General features: G+C 17.7%; 2 protein-coding genes across 3 annotated transcripts; one reads left to right on the forward strand and one right to left on the reverse strand.

Annotated features, from left to right (window-relative positions):
- Positions 1–341: 341 nt before the first annotated feature.
- Positions 342–6,623, reverse strand: LOC122716224. The gene is made up of 4 exons (XM_043939111.1): positions 6,489–6,623; positions 3,776–3,823; positions 1,839–1,997; positions 342–841 (listed from the first exon to the last, which is right to left on the reverse strand). The coding sequence occupies exons 2-4, from the start codon at positions 3,815–3,817 to the stop codon at positions 656–658; spliced, it is 387 nt and encodes a 128-aa protein (XP_043795046.1). The 5' UTR covers positions 3,818–3,823; positions 6,489–6,623; the 3' UTR covers positions 342–655.
- Positions 6,624–10,581: 3,958 nt separating this feature from the next.
- LOC122716202 (transcription initiation factor TFIID subunit 12) lies at positions 10,582–12,037 on the forward strand. 2 transcript variants are annotated; one of them, XM_043939087.1, is made up of 4 exons: positions 10,582–10,600; positions 11,107–11,310; positions 11,402–11,594; positions 11,676–12,037. In XM_043939087.1, exons 2-4 carry the CDS (start codon positions 11,137–11,139, stop codon positions 11,801–11,803), a joined length of 495 nt encoding a protein of 164 aa, XP_043795022.1. In that variant the 5' UTR covers positions 10,582–10,600; positions 11,107–11,136; the 3' UTR covers positions 11,804–12,037. The 2 variants fall into 2 exon arrangements, with proteins under 2 accessions (XP_043795022.1, XP_043795014.1); XM_043939079.1 differs by lacking the exon at positions 10,582–10,600 and adding an exon at positions 10,632–10,968 and having other exon boundaries at positions 11,676–12,036.
- The last annotated feature ends 287 nt before the right edge of the window (positions 12,038–12,324 follow it).

The raw sequence follows: 12,324 nt of genomic DNA on the forward strand, positions 1-12,324 counted from the left end.
ATAAATCGAGAAATTATTATTATAAATGAAAATTTTATGAATATAATATAAAAATGAAGTGAAGATTTTTATATTATTGTCCTTATAATAATAAATTAAAATTATTATAAAATATGAAGAAAATTTAATCAAACATGATACAATTACAATTAAAAATTAAAGATAAGCATTAATTAATATTAAACATTATTTAAGTAAAGTGAAAATCTAATATATTAATGATACCTTAAAAAATTAAATCATTTCAAATATGTCTATAATGACATATTTATAGTATATTTAATAATAATAATAAATTTAAAATTTTTGGTTTTAAGCTTTCAAATATATTGCATTATACGATACGATTTTAATAAAAATTATTTAATTATCATAATATGAAAAAAATCTTTCTAAAGACAAATTTTTGTTTTAATTAATAAACACTATATGAATCTTTTCTTCTATTTATACTTCATTTTGCTAATAATAATGCTTATAACATTCATCTTATTTTTTCTCGAAATTTTCCAGATTTTATTAAACAAATTTTAATTCTTTCGATTTTTAGCAATAATTTATTAAAACGAAATTATTATTCATTTTTTATCATCGTATCTTTAAAAATGAATCGATAATTATATGGTCCCTGATATTATTTAAAATATTTTGTATTTTAATTTCCTCGGAATGCAAACACTGCATCTACCAAAAACAAAATTCCTTGAACTATACTGATGCATCCTTTAGCGATACCAGTATTACGAAAATTCCCTCGGTAGACTGCGTTTATGAAGTGATCAAGGATAAGAGCACCAGCAATGATGAACAAGATGCAACCGACTATAGAGAAAAACAAATCCTGCAAATCAAAAATTTCATAATTATCATTTTACAAATATATATAACTTTTTGATTTTTTTCTTTTCATGTAAATAAAAATTTATAAAAAAAGATTAAAAGAACATAATGGTTTAAATAGATTTTTTTAATTTATGATTATCGTATGACGAAGAAACTATTAATATTTCTAAATTAATAATGATAAGTTATTCCATATATGAAATCAAAAATCTACATTATGAAATGATAAATTCATAATACAAAAATTATTTTTAAAAAGAAAAATATTTCTGAAATTTTATAATATATTTAAAATTTTAGAAACAAAATTGTAATATTTTAAATATAATATATTATGAGAAAAAAATTCCAAAAAATTTATTTATTTTTTATATTTTAATAATAATGATCATTATAAATTGTTAAATTCATTTTGATAACCATTTTCACTTAATGCAAAAAAATATATTATAACTATCAACTTAAATATAAACATTTCATCGAAAATCATCATAAAAGTATAGAAAAGTATAGAAAAGTTTTGTAGTATAATAGATAAAATATCTTGATATAATCTTGATATTGATACTGAATATTTGATAATGAATTTAATTTATTTAATTTATATTAAGAAAAAAAATAGTATCAAGAAAAATGTTTATTAAGTTATTTTATATTTTATTTTTATATATATCCAAATCTACATAGTAATATAGTTATAGCTATAGAAAATAATTTATAAAGTATTACAAATAACTTATTATCATTTTGTTTATTCATTGTAATACTATTATTGCAATATTAATTGAAATATAATATGAAAATATTATAAAATATTTAGTTATAAAAATATATTTTTACTGTGATTCTAATAGTTTTAAAAAAAATATAAAAAATATAAAAATAATTTTAAAAATATAGTTTAAAAAAATCATAAAAAAATAAAAAAATGTATATAAATAATATTTTTTATAAAAAAATTCGTATAAAATTATTCAAATATAATTCTGATTTACCAAGCGATGATCAATAGTAGCTCCTAGGATAATTCCAAGACATATTCCCACGAGGATAATTAAATATCCACCAAAAGTACCCATTGTAATAAAAGCACTGGTTAAACTACTATCACTAAAGGAATGATAATGTAATCCTATAAGAACGCATACTATTATCTGAAAATAATAAAAAAAGAGAAAAATATAAATGGTAAATAAACAAAGTAACAAATACGATTAAAATTTATTTAAAAGTATATATTAATTCCAATAATACAATATCTTTTTATTTCAATATTTTTAAACTATTGCATATATTCATAAAATATATTAATATAAATATTAGTAATGTTATGCTATCATTTAACAGATTATATTAAATTTTCAATACTTCACATATAGTTTTGAAACTATATTGTCATAAAAAATTGTTGTTTATTCATTTTTTGAATTTGAATTAATTGTAAAAATTCTATTATTCGATAGTATATATCTAATGCAATAATTTCTAATGCAATAATATCATTAACGCAAAAATTCTGAATTTTTTTATTTACAATGTTATATAATCTAATATAATCAATATTATAAAATAAAGCCAAACTATAAAAAGTTATAAGTTATATATTATAAATGATTTACTATATAACTAAAATGATTAAATTAACGAAATAAATGCAAATAGATTCCATTAATACCATAATTAGAATTCTATGATCGTACTCTAAGAAGAATTTTTTTCAAGAATATAAATTTTGAACAGAAATTTATGTACATCATGATTGAATGTATAAAAATAGACGAAACAAATAAATATATAAGTATATACATCAATATCATTATAAATAACCTATTAAAATTCAATTATCGTGCTTTGAATAAAAAATCAATTCTATTGCAAGGGTACAAATTTTGAACAGAGATCCAATAATTGATGATAAACGCTTCTTCATAGAAAGTATTCTCTCGTCATTCTTAATGTTACATTCATAATACGTTCTGAGCTCTGTTCATCATTATATATTAGTAACATTACGTCATATATTCAATTTCAAACTTGATTCAAAATAAATTCTTGAAATATTCTATTCCTTTTTCTTTTTAATAACAATAATTCAATGTTTTAATAAGAATTTTTAATTTTTTATTATTTATTGACATCTTTCGATTATCTTATGTGATCGATAGAATAAAGTCATTGGAAAATATTTAATAATTTTTAATACTTTTGTTTTCGCTGTTTGAATTGTTTTACTGGATCAATAAAGACAAATGAATGTATTGTTCGTGAAAAAAGATAAAACATTTACTATTGAAATTCTATAGCGATGTTTATAATGATAAAGTGTTTTTTTTTATGTACAAATAAGAATATATAAAAGTAAGGATTCTTTATCATAATTTTTTATTTTAATGTAGATTTTTTAAATTAAGTTTTATAACACATTAATTTCTTAATAAATTATTTATAATTTCCAAATATAATTGCAAAAATTTTCAAACAATAAATATTAATAATAAAATTAATCTTAGTAAATTTATCAATTAAAATCCAATTTAAAATAATCAAAAATGTAATATATTATATAAAAAAAAGATAAAATAATTAAAATTCTGAATTAAAGAATAAATAAAAAATCAAAATCATAAAAGTTTATACGATGTATCATAGCTAAAAAAATCGTAATAAAAACTTGAATAATAATTTATTTCTGGAATGTGATTTGTGAAGTGTGATCATAACAAGAAGAAATGCACAATAATCATTAGCTATTATATCATTTTTTATTCTAATAGAAAAAGAATGTTTCCACGAAATTTCAGAATCTATCATTGATTTATAATTTCTTTTGAATAATGTGATTATTAGATAGAATATTAGTAGAATTATAATTTTAATTTCAATATTTAAATAATAAAATTTTTATTTGATTTGAAATTATTTCTCTACTTACCAATTCCACCACTTTGAAGATAGTAGCCTTGTTCATCCCCATTTTAACCTATTTGTAAAAAAAATTTATTATTTTAAAAGTTTTAAAAAAAAATCACATAATGATATATATCAATTTTTTTCTAAATTAATAACATTCTCACAGTATAACTGATTCCTTTTCTTTAGAAAATATAATATAAAATCTTATTTTATTTATTATACTTCTATAATAAATTTCAAAAATTGAAATTAATAGTAATTATTAAAATTAATTTCTTGCACACTTACTACTAATATAATATTAACAAATTATAGAAATTTTTTATATTTTTAATGATTGATATATTTTAAAATTGATAAGTTTCTTATATTTTTAATCTTCTTCAAATATGAATTTTATTATATTAATATAATCTTAAATTATTCATAATAATAATTATTAAAATTAATTGTAAATCAATTTCAAAGCAAACGAAATAAACAAATGAACTCTAAATTGAAGTTATATTATTTTTTATAATAAAACAAACTTCTAATCAGTACGTTTATTTTTATTAATTACTCATAATATTAATCAATCATTTTATATTGTTAATGATGCATTTAATATTCATATATATAATCGCTGGTTTATTCGTCTCATAATTATAAAACAATTTTTATTCTCATAATTTAGATAAAAAAAATATATAAAACATGACACTCCATTTCATTTGATAAATCTCTAGAATATATGTAGATAGATATGTAGAAGACAATTGTTCATACTTTTATTTTGACTCATCCTATTCATTCAAATTCTATATCAAACATTCTATATATCAAACATAAAAAGTTAGCACAAGTTATATATATGCGTTTACTAGATTTCATACATATATTATTAACATGTAAATTGTTTGCTTTTTTTTTATATTATATTATATTTTTTCTAGTTTCCATTTTAAAAATTAATTATTAAATTGTTTTGTAATTTATTATTTCAATTTTTATTACTTTTAATATTTACTAATATTAATTTTAATTTATTTAATATATTATTTAATAATATAATTTAATAAATTAACTTTAAACGTATCACAAAAATATATCTTAAATTTTTCAACAATAAACTTTTATTAAAATATATTTTAAAATAATTTGTTTGGCACGTTTGCACGTAGCTAAGTCAGTTGAACGAATGGTCTTTAATAGTCTTTAGAATGGTAACTACTCTATCCAAAGATGGATTGAAAGAAGTCTAGCAAAAATATTAACACTTTATTCATATGTTTATACTATCATGAAGAATCATATGACTGAAAAATTAATGTTTAAACTAGTGATTAAAAAAGAGAAAAAAAGAAAAATAAATCTTAATAATACAAATATTAAAAAACTTATATAACTTTATTTAGCAAAATATAGAAAACTAGAAATTAATTTATAAAACAAAAATTTGCAAAAATTAAAATAAATAAATAAAATAAATAAAACCGAAAACAGAAAATTTTTTTTATTAATATGTACATATAAAATTGATTACTGGAAGGAAAGTTGTACTTTCACTCGTATGATCATTGAGTCATAATATTATTTTAGACTCATATGAGTCTAAAAACCTTGACTCAGATTTTTAACATATTTCTTTTCATATGATTTTTTTCTCATTTATGTAAAATTTACGCATTACTCTAAATCACCGATGTTTAAAGTGTAACTATTATTGACTATATCTAAAATACTATATCTAAAACTATATCTAAAATAAATTGTAATCACTCTGACAATAAATAAAAATTAATCTTATAAATTGGAAATTTTTTTTCATTTCATATTTAAATCTTTAATATAATATAAAATATTTTAAATGTGTATTTTAAATTAGTAAATAAGTAAATATTTGATTGTTTTATTTAAAACAAAACGATTAATTGTGTGAATATAAAATATAATTATTTTATTATATTTATTAGATAAATATTTATGATAAATTTTAGATTTTTTTAAGTTAAATATTAATTTTGAATTGTAAAATTTAAACTAAATATTTATTTATTTAAAATATTTAAACTACAAAGTTTATTAGAATGTTATACACTTTTTTTTTCAGTTGACTGAAATAGAAATATATATGCATATCATAAATGCATATATGACATAAATTGCAAAAAATTATACTTCATCATATTAATCACAACTTGTAAAACATAAAATTGTACTATGTACCTATACAAAATCGTAGAAACTTTTATATGCTAAGGCAAAAAAACTTATAAAAATGATCATCATATTATGATCAAAGTGGACTAATTATATATTATTCAACGAAAAGAAATTTTATTTGTCAGTACTAATAAAAATTAATTTTTAATTAATTGACTTTGACCAGTATAATATTGCAAAAAATTATTAATAATGTTTTATTTCCAACACTTATCACACATATACTTGTATCTTAACAATTTGTTTCATAACTTAACAATTTCCATTAATTTCATAAGTTCCCATTCAATTTTCTATAATAAATTTTAAAATAATAAAATTATGCATTTTAATTTCATATATTTTAATATTTTAATATCTAACATATATTGTCACAATTTTTAAACGCAATTTTTTCATTTAATATTAAATTAGATGCTATTTTCCTTGAGAATTTAATATATTTTAATATATATTTAATAGTTAAAATACTTTGTGAAATTGAAGTTAGCTTATTTTGTTTTTACACTCGTTGAAAATAAACTTACTTTTATTCAGTTTAAATTAATTAAATTCAATTTAATCGGAAATAGATTTTCACAAGACAATAGTTCGAAAAGGACTAGATGTTGAAGACCGATTACGAAGAAGCGTTCAATTCCGATTTTTACCACAGACTGAAACATGGCTACATTTACATAATCTTTTACATACGCATATTGTGAATAGCCTCACCTTTAGTAATGTTGTGACGTCTTTGATAGTGTCTCTCAAACGAATATGATTTTTTTATAAATCTTTTTACAAATCCATTATTTCAAAACTAAATATAATAAAAATTTTTTATGGAAAATTTTTATTAAAAATATTTTATTTTGAAACTTATAAGCAATCTTTTTTTAAAATATTTAAAATATCCATTTTTTATTATAAAAGTATAGTATAAATGTTTTTAAGAAAATAATAATAATAATAATAGTTTTAATATTTTTTATATTTTTAATAGTTGTAAAATGTTAATATTATTATAGATCAATATTTTCCTTGTAAATGATAAATGTATGAAAAAGAAAAAAAAAATTTTTATAATAAAATAAATATAATTATAATAAAATATATATTAATTTTTTATATTTATAATATTTTTTAAATTTTTTAACTTTTTAAATGCAATACTTAAATATTTTGTTATTTCATATAAAAACATATATTATAATAAATTCATATGTAATTAATAGTCTTCAAAGTCACATAAAATCAGATAAAAAATAAAAGAAATAGTTATTTTGAATAACTTATATTATTTTATTTAATGACATGTATTTATAATGGTACATATTTCTTATTGATAAATCTATGTATATTTTGTGTAATTGACTCATTTTATATTTTTATTAATTATAGAGTCATATTTATTACTAATATCAAAAGATGAATTCAGTGATATTATAATTTTAATTTTAATTGCGTATTTTAAATAAGTTATTATGTTATTAAAAAGATCTAATATTTTCATATAAATAATTATAAAATATTTTAAAATAAACAATTTTTTTTTAATATAAATAAAATTATTTAAAAATTTCTATCGAATAATATGCATCATAATTAGTTCGAATAAAAAAAAATGAAGTTTTTTATTTTTTAAATTTTATTGAAAAATTAAAATACCATTTTATTAAATATAAAAATATGTTATTTCTTTCTTTAAATTATCTTTTTTAAATTATCTTTAAAATTGTTTTCTTTAAAATTGTTATTTTTAAAAAAATAAAATATTTACAATAAAATTAAAATAATCTTCCTTTCTTTTTAATATTTTCAAAATTATAAACTCTCTAAATTTAATTATTTGATTAAAAAATTATTCTTTATTCTTTTTTTCTATTTTTATTCTTTTTTTGTATTTTTGATATAATATTGGATTAGGTTCATATTTAAGTTGAAAGATTGAGAAGCACTGGTAACACGATCAGATTCATTCTAGTTAATGGTTGGTTTTCATTAAAGAGAATACTTTAATTATTGATAGATAAAATTTGTTAGATAGTTTTTAATAGTTCTGAATTTTTTCATGATTATTATATTATATGTGTTATATTATATTAAATTAATTTCACTACATATATTTAAATATTTAAATTATATTTAATATATACATCATATAATTTCCATATTTTTTTAAATAAAATAGATAGATTAATTAAATATGATAAATTTTTTGATTCATATTTTGTCTATGTACATGTATATATTAATAATCAAACATTATTACAATTATTTAGTATGATTCATATATCATATATTATTTATTTTAAATGTGATTTAGTATCGTTCTAAAAAATTAATCGTTCATTCAAAATAAGATAAACTTGAACTTTTAAATAACTAAATTTTTATCGAAATTTTTAAATTATATTCGAAATTAAATATTAATCCTTTATAATATCTAAAATCACTTATTAATATAACTTTGTTTTATATTTTTTTTAATGTTCTAAGATTTAAAAAATTCTGAAAAAATTCAGGATTATTCATTAACATATTTATTTTATTTTCCAAGTTTTTCAAAAACAATCGAAATAAAATCGATTGTTTTAAATTATTTTTGGGATTCCATTTTATGAATGATTAAAATTTTTATATAATATTATTATTATATAATATTTTATATATCTATTATATAATATTTTTATATATCTTACTTAAAACTTGTTAAAACTTATATATATTTAATTATGTAAATAATTATTATTACATTAAAAATTACATAAAATACAGATATCAAATATTAAAATATCAAATATTAAGTAAATATAGAGTATTTTCAAAAGTCAATTTAAAATTTGTGAATAAATTTAAATTACATGCATTTTTGAAGCAATAAAATACATAAAAATTATTCTAGGAAATTTTTTTAATTATTTCATTTATTTTTTTTTTTTATAATATATTTTTTGCAATAATACTTTTTACAAAGATATCAAATATTTCTAGAATTTTATAATTTTATAATTTAATCTTGAATCTTCAAAAAAAATGATCTATTATATTATTATACATAATTATATACCTTTCATTAATTCTTATGTCAATTCTCTTTTGATGTTCTTTTTTGAATAACATCATATTATCAATTATATGATAACTTCATATCATATTATTTAGATACAAAGCATCATGAAATTCGCAATAGGCTTAATTTATAATTTATAATAATGAAATCTGAGAGTATCACATTCTTTAATAAATATTATCTAAAAATAAAAAAAATTGTAACCATACGAAAATTCAAGATTTATGACGAAACTATTGATCGAACATTTCTTGTTTTTATTTTTTTCTTTTGTATTATTAATATTTTTCTATTTTTTTTTACTTATTTTTTCAGTATCTTGATTTCATTCTTTTGGCTTTCTTTTTAGATTTATACTTTTAAATCAAATAATAATATTTAAATTTTCTAAAAAAAACGAGTGAAAGAAATTGTCAATATAATATAGATTTTTAATATAAGTGATATATTTTTTTTCTTTCATAATGAAATGAAAAATTTTAAAACGAAATTTTTATTTATACAATTTAAAGATTTTTATTTTGTATGTTACATAACATTTATAACGTTTATAATATTTATAATGGTTTATGAATATTTTTTTTTAATAATGTGTGATAAAGATTAAATAAAGATTAATGTTTATATCAATATTAAACATAAATACAATATTAAACACAATATTAAACATAAATATTAAAAATATGTCTCTTTATAATATATTTTTTTTATTCATTTATTATTACGTAATTGTTCTCAATAATTAAAAAAAAATTAATTTTATAGTTGAAAAGATGATAAAAATAATATAAAAATTTTAACTATATATACTATATATAACTAATTATATATAACTATTATATACATATTTTAAATATTTTTGCATTTTTTCCCAATTTTTGCAATTCTTTTAAATTTTATGACGTAATTTTTTTTTTTAGTATTTAACGCCATCTCTTTGAAAAGTACTCAAACTTGTCGTACACTTTTACCGATAATAAAATGAATTTGTTAGTAGACTTTAACTTGTAGCTCCATCTCTTAAACAATTTCGAAAGCTTTTTATATATAGATAACGCTAATAATCAATTCTTGATGAGATGTCTCATGCATTTAAAAAATAGTATTAACCGTCAATTCCTATTCTATTCTTTTAATATTCTTTTGTTTATTTTTTTCATTTATTGTGCTATATATAAACGGTACTAATTCGTTAATTTTTACTCTATTTTTGTTCTTATCCTATTTTTCATTTTTTTTGTCTATATTTTGCAGTTTTTGGCGCATAAGTACTATAATTAAAGTATAATTAAAGTATCAATTGAATATTTTTATCTTAGCTTGCCTTAAAATAAAAAAATGTAAATATTATTTTCGACTTTATAATGCATTTCTAGGATGATGACTTCATGATCTTTATGTGATATAAAAATGCATTGGATAATATCTCTTTTATATTTAGTCTATGGTCATATATTAGTATATTTAGTATTAGTATATTTAATCTATAGTCATAAAATACTATTATAAGTAAGTAAATCTATTCTGTATCTTGTCTATGGACAAGATTCCTAAAATTTATTTTGTCAATGATGTTAATAAGAAGTAAGTAATTAATCTAAAATAATTGAATTTATATATATGTATATATTTAAAAAATAATAAAAATATAAATAAAATAGCATTAGAAGAATGGGAAATATATCTATAAAACATAATATAAAAGATTAAATTTTAACTAACTCAAATATTTTTAATCAAACTAAGTTATGACTATGTGATTAACGTGTAAAAATTTGGAAATAAAAACGCAGAGATTTCGCAAGACGAATCGTGCGAAAAGATTCTACGAAACGATTTACTTATTCTTTTATATTCGCAAACTTGTCTTAAGAGAAAAATTGGGCCACAGTATAATTTCTCTTTTGCTCACAGTATCGCGACGCTTATCGCCAAGTGTCAACTAATTCTAGGTATTTAATTTAAATAGCTTTCATTTAACGCTATTTATAATTGAAATAAAATATATTTTATATGTAACATATATATATATAAATTTTGTATTCTTTGTATTAATTTTTTATATTATATTCTATTTTTATTTAATTTAGATTTTTAAATCACAATAAATGTCTTAAATCATGACTACAATAAATGTCTTAAGTCAAGATGTCGCAATGACATCACAGCAGTCTCAAACACAATCCCAACAGACACAATTTGTATCACAACCTCCAAAGCAGCAAGTAGTACAGCAACCATCTACTCAACAACAACCTCAACAACAACAAAGTTCCTTCAATGATTTCCCACAAGTATGTTTATTGTAAAAAAAATAAATTTTATTGAATATGTTTCTGTATGTTTTATATATATATATATTTTTTTATATTATATAAATTCTAGTTTTTGACTAAGACAAGATTACAAGATCTTGTGAAAGAAGTAGATCCTACTGAACAATTAGATGAAGAAGTAGAAGAAATGCTATTACAATTGGCAGATGATTTTGTAGAAACAACTGTCAATGCAGCATGTTTGTTAGCCAAACATCGTCATGCAAATACTGTAGAAGTAAAAGATGTACAATTACATTTAGGTAAGTTATGAAAAATAATCAGATAAATAACTATTCAATATAACATAATTAAATATATATAATTTATTATCCAATTTTTAGAAAGAAATTGGAATATGTGGATTCCTGGTTTTGGTACAGATGAAGTTCGTCCATATAAACGTGCAACAGTTACTGAAGCACATAAACAAAGATTGGCACTTATACGAAAATCAATTAAAAAATATTAGTCTTTCTGTACATTTCATCCTGTGTTATTATTTTATCTTTAACTAACAATTCTTTTACATGTAGTATAATTTATGATAACATATATAATTAATATTTGTAAAAGAAATTATAATTATATATATATACATAATTATGATTATACATACTTTTTGCAATGTACATAATTTTAAGTCTAAAATGTTTAATATTAAACAATAACTAAAATTTTTTTTTAACAAGTTTATAATTACTTTATATAATATGATTTAGAAATAGAAAAATTAAAGAAATAAATATATATTACAATTTTAATTAAACATTATACAAAATAATTTTTATTTGTAAATTTTTTTATAAAGATTATATTTTTATATTTGTAAAAAAAAAAATCTTGTTCAAAAAATAAAAATTCACTATTTTATTTATATAATAAGATTATTATATTAAAATATAAGTAATTTAATTTAGATTTAAATCTTAAAAAATGTTATTCATTCATGTATAAAATTACATAAAAATGATACAAAATTGTAATTTTTAA

This window comes from Apis laboriosa, unplaced genomic scaffold (assembly GCF_014066325.1).
Source record: "Apis laboriosa isolate Shangri-la unplaced genomic scaffold, ASM1406632v1 scaffold113_cov153, whole genome shotgun sequence".
In the NCBI taxonomy this organism is placed as follows: Eukaryota; Metazoa; Arthropoda; class Insecta; order Hymenoptera; family Apidae; genus Apis; species Apis laboriosa.